Source organism: Myotis lucifugus, unplaced genomic scaffold (assembly GCF_000147115.1).
Source record: "Myotis lucifugus unplaced genomic scaffold, Myoluc2.0 scaffold_353, whole genome shotgun sequence".
Classification (NCBI taxonomy): Eukaryota; Metazoa; Chordata; class Mammalia; order Chiroptera; family Vespertilionidae; genus Myotis; species Myotis lucifugus.
Window position 1 is genome coordinate 208,312 of NW_005871401.1, and position 20,078 is coordinate 228,389.

Sequence of the window (20,078 nt, forward strand, 5' to 3'; positions counted from 1 at the left end):
AAATAATGATAGTTTTACTTCTTTCTTTCAAATGTGGATGCATTTTGTTTCTTTTTTTAAAATTGATTTTAGAGGGAGAGAGAAGGGAGGGAGGGAGGAGGGAGAAAGGGAGAAAAGGAGGGAGGGAGGGAGGGAGGGAAGGAGAGAGGGAGGGAGGGAGGGAGGGAAGGAGGGAGGGAGGGAGGGAGGGAAGGAGGGAGGGAGGGAAGGAGGGAGATCAACATTTGCTGCTCCACGTTATGCACTCATTGGTTGATTTTTGTATGTGCCCTGACTGGGGAGCCAACATTTGCTGCTCCATGTTATGCACTCATTGATTTTTGTATGTGCCCTGACTAGAGGCCTGGTGCACAAAATTCGTTATGCAGTAATCAGCATAACTTCAGCATATTGGGGCAATGTTCTAACCAACTAAGCTACCCGACCAGGGATTTTGTGGGGGGTTTTCTTGTATGATTACTGTGGTTAGGACTTCCACTACTATGTTGAAGAAATGTGGTGACAGTGGACATCCTTGTCTTGTTCCTGATCTTAAGGAAAACGTATTTAGTATTTTGTCAATAAGTGTGATGTTAGCTGTGGGTTTGTCACATAATGGCCTTTATTATGTTGAGGTGTGTTCCCTCTATTCCCACTTTGCTGGGAGTTTTTATCATAAATGGATACTGGCTTTTTTGAAATGCTTTTTCTTCATCTATTAATATAACCATATGATTTTTATCTTTCATTTTATTTATGCAGTATGTCACATGAATTGACTTTCAGATATTGAACCAGCCTTGCATCCCAGGAATAAACTTCACTTGATCGTGGTGTACGATCTTTTTAATGTATTGCAGAATTTGGTTTTCTAATATGTGGCTGAAGACTTTTGGCATTTATATTAGTCAGGGATATTGGACAGGCCTCACTCTTGACCTGTTACTGGGGTTGATGAGCCAGAAGGAGTCACTCTGCACACCTCTGCTGTGGGGTTCCAGAATTTAAATTTGTGTTGGTGTTAGAGGCTATCAAAGCATCTGTCTGGCACTTGCAGGATCTGGGCACAAGAAGTAAAAGAACAGAATGCTTGGTAGTTGACCATGAATTTACCTAGCAGTGCCTAGAACACTGACCTCAGGGACATCAGGCCTTCCTAAAGGCCTCAGAAACTATCTGATGAGAAATGAAGTACGAAATATTTAAAGGCACAGCTACCTTGGGCAGGCAGGGATGGGCATCCAAACTTAATTTAATACCTATGTGATATAGGTACGTTAACTTCTCACAACCTCAGGTATCCTCATCTATACAGTGGAGATAACCTCACAGGAAAGTACCTCACAGGTTGACATAAGCATTAAAGATGATTAGGCGTGTGAAGTTCTTAGCACTAAGTCAGTGCAACAACAGCACAACTGCTCTTTTATTATGATCATTGTAATTTCTCAGGCAGAAGCAACATGATCCCAAAACACAATCAGAGACTAACTCCAGTGATGACTTGAAAGGTTTTGATAATTTCAGGGGGAACAACACAACATAGAAAGAGATCCAATTCTCAACGATGGAGTTAAAAACAACTGGGATTACTGGTATGTCTGAAGTCAGCTTGAGGACGGTATATAAGTAGGTCCTGTAAGAAGCTTATTATTAAGTTGACAATTCTCTTTGCTGCATGTACGTCATCAGCAAGAAAGAGTTCTGGAAAAAGACCATTACTTTAAGTACATTTTAAAACAATGCAGTTATTTAAAGACTAGTGGTATTTACTAGAAAAATCACACCATCAGGTAAGTCATGTGACATTTTATTTCTCCTACCAGACCTACTTAACTTTGGCCCAGTGATTTTGTACCTTTGCTAATCATAATTTGTTAGCAAGCTATTTTCTCACTTGCTATTTATTTAGGTGAAAGTGAGTATACATTTAATAAGAGACATAGTAACCAAAAAAGTCAATTATTACATGAATCTTAGTTTGGGTTTCTCTGGAAGTAGAGCAGAGGATAAGAATTTGGGTGCAGTCATTTATTTTGGAGGTGATCTTACGAAGGAGTGAGAGAATGGGAGGCATGAGACAGGGAAGGAAAAAAAACTAAGAGCATTACTGAGATCACTGCTATAGACAACAGTACCTATGAGAAGCACTTAGAACAGTGGTTCTCAACCTTCCTAATGCCGTGACCCTTTAATACAGTTCCTCATGCTGTGGTGACCCCCAATTTCATTGTTACAAATTGAACATAATTAAAGCATAGTGATTAATCACAAAAACAATATGTAATTATATATGTGTTTTCCGATGGTCTTAGGCGACCCCTGTGAAAGGGTCGTTCGACCCCCAAAGGGGTTGCGACCCACAGGTTGAGAACCACTGGCTTAGAATATCTCCCAGAATTGTCCATCTGAAAGACAGGAAGCCAGAGCATTCATTCAGCCTGGCTGAAGGTTGCCCCTGGGGCCAGGGGAAGTTCATTATCCTCACGGATCTTCTTGCAGACTGTACTTGGTGCACAGGCTCAGCAAGCTCCCTAGCTCCTGTGCTGGGGAGAACGCACTGGAGCAGAACGCAGAAAGACTGGGCACAAGCGAGTTTGAGGCAGAGCACCAGCAGTGGAAGGTGAGTCTGAATTTGCAAGAAACTAGCCACCACAGCTACAGCTGAAATTAGAGGTTGGCAAAGTGGGTGTGCAAGGACCAGAGGCATCTGCTACATGTAAAATACCAAGAAATAACTGTGTAAACAAGTCTCCCCAGGCTTTTCCAAGGGTTAAAAGGAAGTTACACTTATCTTGACCTTCCCCAAATAGTTTTGAGGGCATCTTTATCTAAAGTAGGTATAAAAGTAGATCAAATGTAGGAAAAGAAAATCTTTGCACATTCCCTATTGTGGGCTCAACAGTACCTAATTATACTCTGTCTCTAGAAAGAGGTTAAGCAACATTATAACAGCCAAAAACTGAAACAACTCAACTGTACAAAAATAATTGAAGAGCTAAATAAATTATAAACCTGTAATATGATTATTATGGATCCATTAAAATTGTTCTCAAGAAAATATTAATGACACAAGGGAAGACTCATGATAATGACACTTTGAAAGTTAGGTCCCAAACTATATATAGTGGCCTGGCCTGTGTGGCTCAATGGTTGAGCATCAACCTATGATCCAGGAGGTCAGTATTCAATTCCTGGTCAGGGCACATGCCCAGGTTTCGGGCTCCATCCCCAACAGGGGGCGTGCAGGAAGCAGCGGATCATTCTCTCTCATCATCGATGCCGCCATCTCTCTCTGCCTCTCCCTTGCTCTCTGAAATCAATAAAAATATTTTTAAATGTTTAATTTGCAATTTTATAACTTGTTCTTGCTTTCTTGGAAGAGAACAAACCTATGTAAAGTATACATAAAGTATATTGTACACTAAGCATGTCAAACTCAAAGGCTAACACGGGCCAATTAAACAAGGTTTAAGTTTATGTGGGCCACTAAAAAACAAATGCTTCAATTTTCATAGAAATGTAGGTTTATTTCAATAGATACATGCTGAATACAAAGGGCTGAAATAAATGAGTAATCGTTAACATAAAATAGAACATTTTAATAAAAATTAATATTTTTTCTTGAACAATAACTTACCACTCAATAAATGCACAAATTAGTAAGTGTAACGCAGATAAACCTATTTTTCTTATTCTCTGAAAGTGAAATATTTCCTGTTGCGCACACCAAACAAGTCAGTACAAGACTAATGATGTGGCAATTGGCTGCTAAAATACTTGCTGCGAGTATTAGTGGAGTGAAATGGTGCACCGGCGCGGAAAGGAAATGAATGCAACACAATTACAGTAATCAGTCATTAACGAGCATTGTAGTTCGTTATTAATCATCCTATATAATAAAAGGCTAATATGCAAATTGACTGAACGGCAGAATGACTGGTCCCTGGGATGCGCACTGCCCCCTGATGGTCAGTGCACTCCCACAGGGGGAGCACCACTCAGCCAGAAGCCGGGCTTACAGCTGGCGAGTGCAGCGGTGGTGGCGGGAGCCTCTCCCACCTCCACAGGGCAGCACTAAGGATGTCCAACCGACGGCTTAGGCCTGCTCCCTATGGACATCCCCCGAGGGCTCCCAGACTGCAAGAGGGCACAGGCCAGGCTGAGGGAACCCACCCCCCCCCCCAGCCCCCCGAGTGCATGAATTTTGTGCACCAGGACTCTAGTCATGTATAACAGGATATTGTAAAAATTAAGTTACAAAATTTTTATTAAAACGTTTCTTACATACCATTATGTTGGCAGGGCCACACAAATATTCATTGTGGGCTGCATGTGGCCCGCAGGCCTCGAGTTTGACATGCTTGATCTACATACTTTGGAAAGATAGGTATACATAAATGCATGAGGCATAGTTTAATTCTATCTTCAGTCAAAGTGTACAAATGCATTTACGAATCCCTTTAATAACTTCTTCAAATATCACCAGCCTATTTCTCTGGACATTGAGGACCCATAGACACGTGTGACTGACCCAGTCCCTGTAGAGTTAAAGCCTGTTTTCAACATGTTTTACACTGTGTATAAACAACCCTTACTCTTACTGTCCCCAGCAATTGCCCCACAATAATTTCTATTTCTCTTTTGAATATTGTAATTGTAATTGTATCTGTTGTGGGCTGCATGCCACCCGTGGGCCGCAAGTTTGACACGCTTGCTGTACACGTTTGTACTTTAGACTTTGGCACATGTTTTTGTTTTTTTTTTTAAATATATTTTATTGATTTTTTACAGAGAGAAAGGGAGAGGGATAGAGAGTTAGAAACATCGATGAGAGAGAAACATCGATCAGCTGCCTCCTGCACACCCCCCACTGAGGATGTGCCTGCAACCAAGGTACATGCCCTTGACCAGAATCGAACCCGGGACCCTTCAGTCCGCAGGCCGACGCTCTATCCACCGAGCCAAACCGGTCAGGGCTTTGGCACATGTTTTTAAGAACAATTATGTACAAACATGATTGTTCACAGAGAAAAGACTGGAAGGAAAATATCAAAATACTAGAGGCCAGGTACATGAAAACTCATGCACTGGAGGGGGGTCCCTCAGCCCGGCCTGCCCCCTCTCACAGTCCAGGAGCCCTCAGGGATGGGAGGCAACCCGGTGATCAGGGGAAGGCGATGCCCCATCACACCTCTGCTGCTGCCACTGCCAGCAGCACAAGCCTCTGCCGGCCCTGGGTGACTGGGGGGCTGAGGGGACTGGGCACTGCCATCTTGTGGCTGTGGGCACCGCCATCTTTGAGAACATGGCAGTCACTTAGCATATTCCCTCCTTATTGGCTGTGGATGCCGCATATTGTTCAGGCCTTTATAAAACACCAGCATCAAGTCTCTCCTGTTAGGTTGGCCAAATTCCCCAGAAGAGGCTCTTCCAATCCGCTTGAAGGATGCAGTCCTGGAGGCTGACATTCTGCAATACGATAAAGATGGCTGGAGTCTCAATTTCAGTAAGCTAACTTTCACTCAATTATCCATGTCCCATAGGATATGCTAGTTCTCCACTGTGCCTGATGTCCCCAAGCTCAAAGAAATACAACTCTGGGATTCCTTCCAGGTAGGAAAGAGGCACCTGCCCAGCTGTACAGAGCAGGAGAGTCTGGGGTTCTAATAGCTTCTTAAACAGCTTTTTAAACAATGCTTATGTTTACAGCCCATGATTTACCCCATATTTATAGAGATACTTGTTCCATCAAATCCTAAGGTTAAATGGTATAAATTAGTTGTTTCTTGGCTTTCCCCATAACCGCCTAATCATCAGCTTTCTTTTTTTAAAAATATATTTTATTGATTTTTTACAGAGAGGAAGGGAGAGAGATAGTTAGAAACATCGATGAGAGAGAAACATCGATCAGCTGCCTCCTGCACACCCCCAACTGGGGATATGCCTGTAACCAAAGTACATGTCCTTGACCGGAATTAAACCTGGAACCCTTCAGTCTGCAGGCTGACGCTCCACCCACTGAGCCATACCAGTTAGGGCATCATCAGTTTTCTGAACTGTGTATTAGTTGGGGTTCAACCAAAGAAACAAACCACTATGAGTGTGTGTGTGTGTGTGTGTGTGTGTGTGTGTGTGTGTGTGTGTGTGTGAGAGACTACACAGAGATTTCTTACAAGGACTTGGCTTTGAACTCTGTGGGAACTGGTTAAATGATTTCTATAGGGCTGTCATCTTCATGTCTGATGCTAGAGCTGAAGTTCACAGGGCAGGGCAGGCAGGAAAGGAAGACAGATACAAAGCGGGGAGAGAAAAACAAGCTAAAAGCCAGAAGTACAACCTGAAGCCCATGAAGATGAGCTGAAATCTGTGTCAGTCCCTGCTGCCTCTGATCTTGAGGACATGGGGATTCTGCAGAAGCTGCACCCTTCCTCACAAAGCAAAACACACACACCTGGCCCAGGAGTCAGAGAAGCTTAAAAAGATCCAGAGTAAGGTGGAGTAGTTGCAGGCCCAGCTGCTGCTTCACACCAATGAGGTGTCATCAGATCAGCAACCAAGTGTGTTGGGGCAGATAGCCTGTCTGTTTTGTTTCAAAGGCCGGCAGATGGAGGTGCTGCACTCAAAGGCCAGGACATGATTCAGAGGACAGGATTCTGGACTTTGAGTTGATGCTGTAATGGGACGAGACTTTGGGGCCTTGAGCGAGGGTGGATGTATTTTTGAATGCTGGAGGAATGTAAGTCATTTAGGTGGACTATGGTATGTGATTTTAAATTTCAGTCCTCTGACATGAGGGATCCTTGACTGTGGTGGTAGATACACAGACCTACATGTGATAAAACTGTACAAACTTGTATAGAACTAAACATACACACACACACACACACACACACGAGTACAAGTAGAAATGGGAAATATGAATTAGGCTGATGGATTATGTCAATGTTAATATCAACATCCTGGTTTTACTATTATACCAGTTTTGTAAAATAATGCCTTTTGGGGGGAAATAGGTAAAGTGCATACAGATCTCTCTGTATTATTTCTTACAAACTATCTGTGACTCTGCAATTATCTCACTATTTCAATTTAAAAAAAAAAAAAGATGGCCCTCTGTGATCCCGTTCTTGGCATTTCCGCCATTGTTAACCTGTGAGCAAGATCCGGTGACTTGCTTCTAATAAATGCAATATGGTAACAGTGATGGGATTTCACTGCTGGGTTGGCCCTGCAGCCCCTCGGCTGGCCTGCTTTGATGAAGCAAGCTGCTGTGTTAGAGAGGCCCACATGGCAAGGGATTGAGTGTAACCTCTGGCCGCTAGCCAGGGAGAAATGCAGCCCAAAGCTCATTCCCGGTGAGAAACTGAATCCTGCTGAAGAAAACACTAAGTGAGCTGGAAGCCTTGAGACACGACTCCAGCTCCAGCCAACAACATGCCTTCCACCTGGAAACACCCGGAAGCATGCCTGGATTCCCGACCCACAGAAACTGGGATTTTAAACCACTAAGTTATGGTGAATTTTGTTATGCAACAATACAGGCTCACTATCTGTCTCTGTTTTCTAGTTCCAACACTTTGTTGCTGGTGTCTCTTTTCCCAATTTCTTTATTCGTGGGCTTATAGCTCTTTTTATTCCTGTATTCTTATTTTGTTAGGATTTCAGGAAGAAAGGCATATGCATTTGTTGAACCTTCCATCTTTTACTGGAAATCACCCTCAAATCGTCTGTTACAGACTGAATACTTGTTAACCTCCCCACCCCCACCCCCAACTCCCCGCAATCCATACACCAAAACCAAGGAGGCAGGACCTTTGGGAGGTCATGAGGATGGAGCCTCCATAATGGGATTAGTGCCCTAACACGATGAGTTAGAGACATCAGAGAAGGCGGCTATCTGAAAGCCAGGAAGTGGGCTCACACCAGGAACCAAATCTGCCAGCTCCTTGATCTTGGACTTCCCAGCTTATAGAACTGTGAGAAATGAGTATCTGTTGGTTAAGCCATCCAGTCTATGGTATTTTGTTAGAGCAGCCAGGAAAGACTAATCTAGCACAAGACCAACAAAATTAATGAGAGAAAAATTACTAAGCAGTCGATTCTAAATGATAGTAATTCTATTCTAAAATTTCATGTCATGAGTCTAGTCAAGGAGAACAGGAAAAAGTCTGTTACAAAATGCACCCTTTTCATTTTAATCACTTGATCAATACAGCATAATCACAGGGCTTTATTTCCTTTTGATAGTGTTAGCTAGCAGTGGAATTTAAAATGCCCCGGTTTGCCATCTGCTTCATTTTCTCCAGCATGAGTGAGTGATACCAGTACAAAGAAACAGCCTTCAAACCATCAGCCCTTTTTTAACGGAGATAAAAAAGAAATACATGCCTAGGCTGTGAGGACTATGTGAATCAAACAGAATTCACAGTGAGATTTGGCCCCAATTTCAAGAAATCCTCACTCATATGTAAGCAACTAAATTACCCCTTTCGCTTCTCTATGAAGTTACTGATTAAAGAAAAAAAGTGAGTGTCAGAATGGTATCAGCATCCCTGGTAGATATGGGGAACTAAAACTTCCCTGGATTTCTCAGTGCTCCTATAAAAATCCCTGGCCTCCTGAGACATGGAAATATCTATATTATAAAAGGCCAGTGACCGTAATGACCAAACAACCAGTCATCAGGAGGTGCATGGAGCACCTCTCGGGCCCTCCCCCCAACCCCCCAACCTCCCACCCCCTGGCACTGGCAGCGTCAGCGAAGCATCACGGGGCACCGGCAGCGTCCATGCACGTGCAAGGCATCACGGGGCAGCAGACATGGCCCTGATGGCAGGCTAAGCCTAGAGGACCCTATACGTGCACAATTTTATCGTGCGCTGGGTCTCTAGTGTAAGATATAAAGATAAAGACTGTTTGGCCTGGCCAGTGGCTTAGTGGTTGAGCGTTGACCTATGAACCAGGAGACCACGGTTCGATTCCTGGTCAGGGCACATACTGGGTTGTGGGCTCAATCCCCAGTGTGGGGCATGCAGAGAAGGCAACCGATCAATGATTCTCTCTCATCATTGATATTTCTCTCTCTCTGGGGTATGTAGGGGAGGCAGCCGATCTATGATTCTCATCATTGATGTTTCTCTCTCTCTCTCATCATTGATGTTTTTTCCTCATCCTTTCTCTCTCCCCCTCCCACGCTCCCTCCTCTCTGAAATCAATAAAAACATTTGTTGTTTTTTTAAAGAAAAAAGATAAAGACTGTTTGCTTTCACTTCCCCTAGATCAGTGATGGCGAACCTATGACACGCGTGTCAGAGGTGACACGCGAACTCATTTTTTTGGTTGATTTTTCTTTGTTAAATGGCATTTAAATATATAAAATAAATATCAAAAATATAAATCTTTGTTTTACTATGGTTGCAAATATCAAAAAATTTCTATATGTGACACGGCACCAGAGTTAAGTTAGGGTTTTTCAAAATGCTGACACACCGAGCTCAAAAGGTTCGCCATCACTGCCCTAGATGCCTTTTACTCTTCATATACTATGAGGATTAGATCTACAGCCATTTGTCTAGTTTATTGGTCTGATTGGGAAGGGATGATAAAACTTTTCTCCACAAGAGAGCCAACGATTACAGCCCAGACTGGGCCCCTAGGCCAGGGGTGGGCAAACTTTTTGTGAGTGCGTGCCAAAACCAGCAAAATCCCTGACTCAAAATTCTTCTGGGAGCCAACCCTAATTTTTTGAGAACATGTTATGCCTACTTGATATCTCTTAAGGTGTACGTATGTGAAGAACTTTGAAGAAATAATAAAGTTTATTCAAGCGACAAAAACACAGTATATGATGATGAAAAATACATTTATTTTTTAATGTATACATGTACACTGATAGTCCGACAGAAAACTTTATGACTCCATTTGATATTATCAGTGGGACTTTTGCTGCTGCATCACTGATGACAGAGATTTTACATCAGGTTTATATTTCGTGACCTTCAGAGATATGCACCAGCTACTACTTTCATCCGTCAGGCTACTCCTATTACGAGACAACAAAATTCATCACTGAGAACAAAGATTCACAAGCGTATGTGGATGAAAACATGGAGAGTAACGCTGTTGCAAAGTTTTTTAAACAGAAAAAATTTTCTGGAATGGCATTCCAAGTCCTCAATAGTTCGTTTTTGACACTTCTCTCTGGTACTCCTGTCTCTAATCGCTTTTTTTCAATGTTTTCCAAGTCAACTCTAAGGTCAATAAATTTCTGCTTCCAAATTGAGCTACTCTGAAATTCAATCAACTGCATTTCAAAGTCAGCCATGTCTATGGTCTTTAAGATAACTTGTTATGTGAAATTATCTATTTATCTAAGATGCACCTACACTGAATTTATCTGAAAAATAAAAAAGTCGATATTAAGAAAAATGGAAGATCATAAGAGAGGGTTTCGCGTGCCAGCAAAAGTTACTGGCGTGCCATGTTTGGCACGCGTGCCAGGGGTTGCCCACCCCTGCCCTAGGCTAAGTTCACAAAGAGCCAGGAAGATATAGGTAAGCCCATGAGTTTGGAGATGTCTCCTAGGCATAAAAACCTACAATGTTTATCTGGCCCTCAGAAAGGGGCATTTGCATTTCAAAAAGTTAAGGTAAGAAGCTAGGGTCCTTTCCACCCTATTGCAAAGGAGCAAAGGTTTTTCTCTGTCCTTTTGGGGCATTGTTCTCTGTCTCTTGTCTATGGGGGAAACCTGACACCTGCCTAGAGACATTCCATGCCCTCTCTCCGCATTGCCTGTGGCCCAGGTATGGGGTACCAATGCTGCAATGGTATCCAAGTTGTTGATCTGGTTGTTATCAATAAACAACTCTTCTCCCTGACCCAGATGCCTCATCTTTCTACAGTTTTCATCTACACACAGGCATTTTACCACTTCACAGATGTTGCGTTTTTGTTTTTTTTAACAAATTGCAGGCAAGACCCTCCACTAGCAAAAAGATCACGACTTGCTTTATTGCAGAACCAAACCCCAATGTTGCCAACATACGCCTGTAATCACATAACTATACAAGTACACTAACATCTCAAACCCTTCATAGTTCTTGACAGAAATAGCAGAGAACTACAGACATAAGAGCAAACAAGCAAGTTAGAAAAGAAACACCCATTAGGAAGCAAACAAGACCTCAGTATAATTTAGTCTTACAGAAAAAACCTCCTCAGAGGTGAGAGATGAATATGGGATCTTAGGTTAAAAAATATAATAAAAACGTGCTCTGGCCGGGTGGCTCAGTTGGTTGAAGTGTTGTCCCAAACACCAAAAGGTTCGATTCCCGGTCAGAGCAGATACCTTGGTTGTGCTGGGGTTTTTTTGTTTTGTTTTGTTTTGTTTTAATATATATTTTATTGATTTTTTACAGAGAGGAAGGGAAAGTTAGAAACATCGATGAGAGAGAAACATCGATCAGCTGCCTCCTACACACCCCCCACTAGGGATGTGCCCGCAACCAAGGTACATGCCCCTGACCAGAATCGAACCTGGGACCCTTTAGTCCGCAGGCCGACGCTCTATCCACTGAGCCAAACCAGTCAGGGCCCTTGGTTGTGGTTTTGATCCCTGGTCAGGGCACATATGAGAGTCAACCTATTAATGTTTTTCTCTCACATCAAAGTTTCTCTCTCATATCGAAGTCAGTCTCTCTCTCTCTCTCTCTCTCTCTCCTCATTAAAATGCATCACTTAGGGTGAGGATTTAAAAAAAGATATAATAAAAACATGTCTCAAAATTATCCAAGATCCCCTGGGGGTGGGGCATTGGCTCTCAATTCTAGCCCATCCTAATCAGATCTTGTTCTCAAAGCTAAGTTCAGAAATCAGGGTTTGTCTCAGCCCCTCCAGACCTACTCCTACCAATAGCTGATAGGACCCAAGGATGTCCAAGGACCTAACACAATATTTCAGCCCCGAAGAGTTGACCACTTTTACATCATTGTGGGCTCCCTCAAGCATCAGATAGATGATTGTGTTGGACTATCTCTAAAATAGGAAGATTAGGTCAATGGCATGTACCTTGGTTGTGGGCACATCCCCAGTGGGAGTGTGCAGGAGGCAGCTGATCGATGTTTCTCTCCCATCGATGTTTCTAACTCTCTATCCCTCTCCCTTCCTCTCTGTAAAATCAATAAAATATATTTTTAAAAAAACAAAAAAAATAAAATAAAATAAAATAAAATAGGAAGATTATTTGACTTTGGGTAATGGGCACACAGTGCAATATACAGATCTTGTATCATAGAAATGTACACTTGAAACCTATATGATCCTATTAACCAAGGTGACTCCAATACATTTAATTTTAAAAAATTAAAAAATAGCTTTTAATCTATAAATCTACCACTTTATACAATATCACAGAAATGTAGAACGTGAAAAATGTAGGCTGCATGGCATCTGGATGAGGGCTGGGATTTATCACTGGCCGTGAGCACTAGTAAGAAAAGGAAAATGCGCCCTAACCGGTTTGGCTCAGTGGATAGAGCGTCGGCCTGTAGACTGAAAGGTTCCAGGTTTGATTCTGGTCAAGGGCATGTACCTTGGTTGCGGGCACATCCCCAGTAGGGGGCGTGCAGGAGGCAGCTGATCGATGTTTCTCTCTCTGGATGTTTCTAACTCTCTATCCCTCTCCCTTCCTCTCCGTAAAAAAATCAATAAAATATATTTTTAAAAAAAGAAAAGAAAAAGCATTAAAAAAAAAGGAAAATGCTGCAGAAGGTGCAAAGGCTCAGACTCTAAGTCACCTATTTGCATCCCTTCTTTTTCAGATGCAAGCACCAGGGCCCCAAAAGATGAAAAGAACTGCTAAGGGGACACAGGCAAGTGGCAGAGCTAGATCTAGAATCTAGATCTCTTCAACAGCAATAAAGCATCTTTTCTATTTAATAACCAAAAATCTGCATTTCCTACAGTGGAAATGAGTTGTTCATCATAGCCTAGATCCGTGGTCAGCAAACCGCGCTCGCGAGCCACATGCGGCTCTTTGGCCCCTTGAGTGTGGCTCTTCCACAAAATACCGACTTCTGCGCATGGGCCACGAAGTTTCAATCCCACTGTACATGTGCGCCCCTACCTCAGTCTATTTCTTGACTTCTCAGTAATCCACCCCTTATCTTCATATCTAACTTCCTCATGTACTTGTAAGTCTCATGTCTTTCCCCCCGCCCCCCCGCCCCCCCAGATTTTTCTGACTTTTCTCTTCCCCTTTGGGTTGGATTCTCTGCTCCTGGGATATTTAAGTGCCGTTTCCCTGATTTTTGGTCTAAACTACATCACTGTATCAGAATTACCACTGAGTGCCCCAGCCCTGGTCTGGCCTCTGTCTCCCTCCACCATGGCCTGCCCAGGTTGGCCATGCTTGTGCGTGCAGCTGCCACTCCCGAGTACTGCACAGGTACTGCCTCATCCCCCTGTGATGGTTATTGATTTACTGCCTGTAAGCTCCAAATTCACCCTCTGACTTCTCTGTGAAAATGGATCTGGGCTCTTAAAAGGAAGACCTTTTCTAATGTGTAATAGCTTTAAATAAACAGGACATTATAAATATTAAGGTATTTCAAACTAATGCAGTTGCAAAGATCCATTATAGTGACAAAATTTCTGTTCAAGAGGTCACACTTTGATATTTCCACATTAATTGCATAGTCACTGGCACAAAAAATGTGTCCTTTTTTTGTTGGCACTAAAGTTTTGTTAGTAGGGGCACTGGAGACACTGCAGGAGGAAAGAGCTTGGCTTTCTGGTTCTGGTGCGTTCACTGAGGAGGCTCCTGCAGCATGGGCGGGGGGCTTCTCCAGCTGCTGCCTGATTCTTCTAGTGACTAAAGAGTCATAAACTTTAAGAAGTAGTCTATCCATTGGTGAATCATCAGAATATATACAAATAGTTTTTTAAATAGAGTTGAATTCTGCTCACCCTTTAAAAAAAATTAACTGATTTTTGAGAGAGAGAGAGAGAGAGAGAGAGAGAGAGAGAGACAGACATCGATTTGTTGTTCCACTTATTTATGCATTCATTGGTTGAGTCCTGTATGTGCCCGGACTGGGGATCAAACCTACAACCTTGGCGCATTGGGATGAGCTCTAACCAACTAAGCTACCTGGTCAGGGCCGAATTCTGCCACTCTTAGGAGTGATCCTTGCTCTGAAGCAACAAAGAATGACAACTTTCTTTCACATACAGGGTAGGGCAAAAGTAGGTCTACAGTTGTTCATATGAAAAATAATAAAATAACTAACAAATAAATACAAAAATAAACTTTCACATACTCACAACTGTAAGCCTACTTTTGGCAAATCCTGTAATACTTTCCCACGTATTTGAAAACAAATATTTTGCTTCTTCATTGTCTTCTTTAACCAGATTAAAAAATATCCTGCCACTTTAATCATCTCCTATATAAACACTCAACATCTTAATTGTCTTCTGGATGTACCTCTGCCCCACCAACTGGTCAGGCTCCTTCTAAAGTACTGCCCCAGTCATAAAACACAACACCCCTGACGCATGTGACAGGCCCGATACAATGTAATGGACTCTCACTTGCTGTGATCAGGAAGCTGTACCTCCCTTCAGTCAGTCAGAGCCACTCTGGGGTTCTGGAAATCCAGTGTTCCTAGGTGGCTTGTGGATCAACTGAAACCCTCACATCCTTTGCACACGACTAACTTCCAAGCGAGGATTTACTCATCCTACTATTTTCTTCATTAAGAGAACTGCCTTCTTCCAGCATTGCTCAATTGGTTTTCCTCTACTACTCTTACAGCGATGGTGACACGTGCTTACCACGGCCAGGTTAATCTGCTGCAGTGTGGGATGAGCACAATAAGCCTCCAGAAAAAGACAGTTCCACAGGACCTGGCATCGTCTTTTACGTTTTGTCCTTGCCAGGTCAGGCACAGTTCATAATATCACAATGCATTCATATCAGTGATAATATTATATATCTCTAAGTATATATATATATATATATATATATATACACATATATATATATATATATATGTGTGTGTGTGTGTGTGTGTGTGTATATATATATATAGCCTATTGTAAAAGCCCTTTGGACAACTCTTTTATTAAAGTCTTATTTATGTTTCATGGACAATTACATATAGTGTCCAAGTTCAAGGAATGTATTTTATGGCAATCTAGCCATTTCATTATATAGAACAGTGATGGCGAACCTTTTGAGCTCAGCGTGTCAGCATTTTGAAAAATACTAACTTAACTCTGGTGCCATGTCACATATAGAAATTTTTTGATATTTGCAACCATAGTAAAACAAGGACTTTTATTTTTGATATTTATTTTATATATTTAAATGCCATTTAACAAAGAAAAATCAACCAAAAAAATGAGTTCGCGTGTCACCTCTGACACGCGTGTCATAGGTTCACCATCACTGATATAGAACAACAATTATACTGAAGTACATGAAAAGCAATGTAAAGAAAAAATTTCTAATACCTCAAGCCAAAAGGATGTCATTAATAATGTGATTAGGAGACATTATACAAGGTCATTTAATAAATCTCTTTCTGAATATTCCCTGAACTACAGTAAAATTGTTATGTGCTATGGCATATTTCTTCCTAACAGACAGCATCTTTCAAGTACCCTAAGTATCAATTTAAGATTTCCTTTTCTAGACTAAATTTATAACAGGCTAGCCTACAAAGTGTCATTAAATTCACATACTAGATATGCATGATACTTTTCTAACTTCTACTTTTCTCCTTTTCTTCTTTATCTATTAATAACTACAAGTCCTCTAAAGAAAGTCCTTTCCTAAAACCGTATCATCAGCATCTTCTCTGAATTACACTTTTTTTCCTCCTTATCAGGTATCGTTGCATAACTTGAATTCTGGCTTCAATTTCTAATTGAAGCATTAGAATTTATTTTCCTCCCTTCCTTAGCTTAAAGTGTACGAGTGAGACTACACCCTTTCCTATTAAGTTACAGCCCAGAGGGCAGTTTATAATGAGCCCAACAAGGTGTCAAATGTTCCTATTCCAGCCCAAATTTAAAATGCTGCATTTCCACCATTTCTTTTTTAAGTTTTCTAGAAAGAAAGAAAGTTTTCCTGTTTCCCAACATCTATTGCTATGGAACACATATAAATGAAGCTCACTGGAGCCTTGGAAATTCAGTGCCCACAAAACAACAACAAACTGTCCTGTTTCTGGCCAAAGAAAGGGACTAAAGCAGAAACAGCTAAATTCCACTAAAATCCATTCTCCCTCTTCCACAGTCATCACGTTTTAGCTGGAATGTGACTCCCAGCCAGAACTACGTATCTCAGCCCCTTTGTAGCTAAATGTGGTCATCTGACATATTCAATGAAATATTCAATGGAACAAGAGCACAATGTTATGTGATACTTCCAGGCCTAGCCCATAACACCTTGCAAGCCTAAAAAATATATTCTATGCTCTTTTGACTTTGGCAGCTGATAGAAGATGATAGAAGAACTGGTCAGCTTGAGTCCCTGAATGACTGTGGAACAGCTATTGCTAACCTGAAAAGTGCACCTCAGAGCCACTTCCTGAGAGAGAGAAAAAAAACTGGCTTTAAAAAATATGGAAGTTTAATTATTGTTGGGTCTTCTGTTTCAGCAACAAGCTCACTCTAACCAGAAAATTCATTTTAAGAGGAAGGTTGGGGGGGTTGGGGGGGAGAGAAGAAGAAGAAGGTTTGGGAAAGGAAAAGGGAAGAAAAGCATATATATATATATATATATATATATATATATACACACACACACACACACACACACACACTAAGTTCTAATGCTGACTTCAGATGAAAGACAAATAGTACCACAGTTTAAGGATAATTCTAAAAAGAAATAAACCCACTAGAACAAACGCCTATGCCCGTGCACTGCTTCTTGAACGTTTCTTACCCGAGTCCTCACCTTCACCACACCGCCATGTCACTTCTCCCACCGTAAGGAGAACTCACCACAGGATTCTGATTCTTCCTCTGACTGTGGGCAGAATCTCATTATCTTAGTTAGTCCCAGCCTTCCTACTCTCTTCCTTCTTTCATACCTGCCAGGCACTGTGGCCCCATGGTTAGGTATAACCCTAATCTGCTGAAAAATACATAGGAATCAAATAAGAGATGTGTTTGCTTTTCTAAGAGGTAGGCAGTTGAGGGCAAGTAAGATGACACTCATGTTGTCCGGGGATCCAGGGCCCTTCTATCTAGTTGTTCCACATCACCTAGACCAGTGATGGCGAACCTATGACACGCGTGTCAGAGGTGACACACGAACTCATTTTTTGGTTGATTTTTCTATTAAATGGCATTTAAATATATAAAATAAATATCAAAAATATAAGTCTTTGTTTTACTATGGTTGCAAATATCAAAAAATTTCTATATGTGACACGGCACCAGAGTTAAGTTAGGGTTTTTCAAAATGCTGACACGCCGAGCTCAAAAGGTTCGCCATCACTGACCTAGGGCTATATGCCCCTTCAGGGTCCAGCTGGCTCACCTCTTCCACATATGCATTCCAGCCCAGGGGAGGGGCAAAAGGGTAGAAAGGCGAAATCAGGTTCCTCATGCAGGATATGCAGAACTTAGTCACATACTGGCTGCAAAGAAGGCTGAAGAATGCAGCATTTAGAAATGGTCCAATACACTAGAGCCAAAGGGGCAATATTAGTTATGCCTGAGAAAGTAAGGCTAGGAAGTAACAGGATTTCATGTATCTTTTAACAGAATCCATCCCCAATTTAATTTGTTAATGTAATGTTTCCCAAACTGTATTATGTGGACCACTATTCTGAGAGGAGTTATTAGGAACAAAAGAGATCTGTGATCAAACTTTTTCCCACTCTCAGATTGTCCCAAAGCCCATTAGCAAAGTAAAGTTTCCAAAAGTTTGTGATAAAGAAACCCATTTAATTTGGTGTGGCTTAGTCCAGAATTCTTCAAACTGATAAGAACAGAGAATTTGTTTTTTCTGGAAACAATGCTTTGCAAGATAGCAGTCTGAGACAGAGTTTAATTCAGTAAACATAATTCCTATAAGATTTTATGACAAGGTCTATCTAAAACTCCAATCTAAGTCAGATCAAGGACCACACTTGATCTGCAGGGAATACTTCCTGCAGCCTGATCTGACTGGCCAGAGTTCTTACTAGACCCCCAAACCCTTTCCAGACTCTACTCTTTGTGCTTATGCCCATTCTTCCCACTGAGATATGTCTGCTAAACCCTTAGCCTGCTCTCAGAGCTTAGTTGAAATCTCACTTCTTTTTTTTTTTAGTTGTGTTTTTTTTCCCTTGAACTTTATAAAAATATATATATATATTTTATTGATTTTTTACAGAGAGGAAGGGAGAGGGATAGAGAGTTAGAAACATCGATGAGAGAGAAACATCGATCAGCTGCCTCCTGCACACTCCCCACTGGGGATATGCCCGCAACCAAGGTACATGCCCTTGACCGGAACCGAACCTGGGACCCTTCAGTTCACAGGCCAACACTCTATCCACTGAGCCAAACCGGTTAGGGCAATCTCACTTTTTTTCAACTCTTCAATCTATATATATAAAAGGCTAATATGCTAAGTGTCCCTCCCACTGTCTGACAGGTCGCTAGGATGCGTACTGATCACCAGGGGACAGACGCTCAACGCAGGAGCTGCTGAGCTGCAGTGACTTGGCAGCAGCGGTTCTCGGGTGACACACCTTGAAACCAGAGAGAAGGAAGTCCGATTCCTCGCGGGGCCGCGCAATTCCATCTTCGGCCATGGGTTATGTTGTTGCTGGGGCACTGTCAGCCCGAATCTGGTTTACTGCACACTTACTTGCATTTGTGTTCCACACCCTGTACGACAGCAACTTTGCAGAGTACTCTCTCGCACTCTGGGACCCCTCAGGGGATGTCAGAGAGCCAATTTCGGCCCAATCCTCCCAGGCCAGGCCAAGGGCCCCCACCTGCCAGAGGGACCCTGCTCACTCCACAGACACCGGGGAGGGATGGTGGGAGGTTGGCTCCAGGGCATGTCTGGCCCTCTTGGCCAGTCCCACCCCGACGGCCACCTTCTAATTAATTTCCTTTCAATGTGCACAAATCCGTGCACCAGGTCACTAGTTTATAACAATGTCCTTTCTCTGAATTCTGTTAGTATTTATTATCTGATATTTATTTGACCCTCATGAGCCAACTGGAAGTAAGCTTTCAGACTTAGCATGAGCCACCAAAACTCCTCCACTGAGATCTCAAGGCTTAGATAAAAAGGCAAAAACCCCAGCTTCAGGCCCAGAAAAGCAGCAAAACCAAACAAGTGACATCAGGACCAGTTGCATTGACTAATGACCCCCCTGTCCTGGTGCCAATCAATCAGTAGAGGCCACAACCCTGAGAGGACACACCTGGGAAGCTGATGAATATTCTATTGGGATCCTCCCCTGAGGCCTCCACATAAACACCTCCAGACAGAGGACCTGTGGAACTCTAGCCAGAGCCTTTCCCTTCCCCCACAGTGTGCATTCACGCTCCAAAGGGGAGCATGCTCCACTTCTACTTGGTAACCGAGGCATTTTTACAGAGAAGACCTATGTGTTTTCTAATCAAAATCCATTTTCCTTTTGGGGGGTTTAATTTCCAAAAGGTTAATTTTGTATTTTGCCCAGAAGCTGTATCTTACAAATAAGCACTTTTATAATTGATTTTAAAATTAATGCTCTAAATTATTTAAGCTTTAATGATTAAGCTTTTAGTACTACCACAGGTAATTTCTGGCAACTGCAGCAGTTCATAAAACTAAAACCAGTAGGATCTAATGCTCTGAGAATTGCCTTTAGAGAAGCCCCTGTCTGTGGGGACAAGTGCTGCCTTTTCATGTCATCACACTTTAAAACAGGCAAGAAAAGACTCATCCAACAGGCTGTCCTTACAGAATTTTTTCATTAAATTATGTTAATTATGTCTTTCAAAAAATCCTGATGTGGAAATAAAGCAATTAACCAACATATAATTTAACACTACTGCTTTCTTTCTATAAAAAATACAATATGTATGAT

General features: G+C 42.0%; 1 protein-coding gene across 1 annotated transcript in view; it reads right to left on the minus strand.

Moving 5' to 3' along the window:
• Positions 1-17,623, minus strand: part of MCUB (mitochondrial calcium uniporter dominant negative beta subunit) — a 43,720-nt gene extending 26,097 nt beyond the window's left edge. The window contains exon 1 of the mRNA XM_014466708.1: positions 17,540-17,623. Within this exon, the coding sequence (XP_014322194.1) occupies positions 17,540-17,608 (69 nt within the window). The 5' untranslated portion in view covers positions 17,609-17,623. The remainder of the gene's footprint in view (positions 1-17,539) is intronic.
• Positions 17,624-20,078: the final 2,455 nt, after the last annotated feature.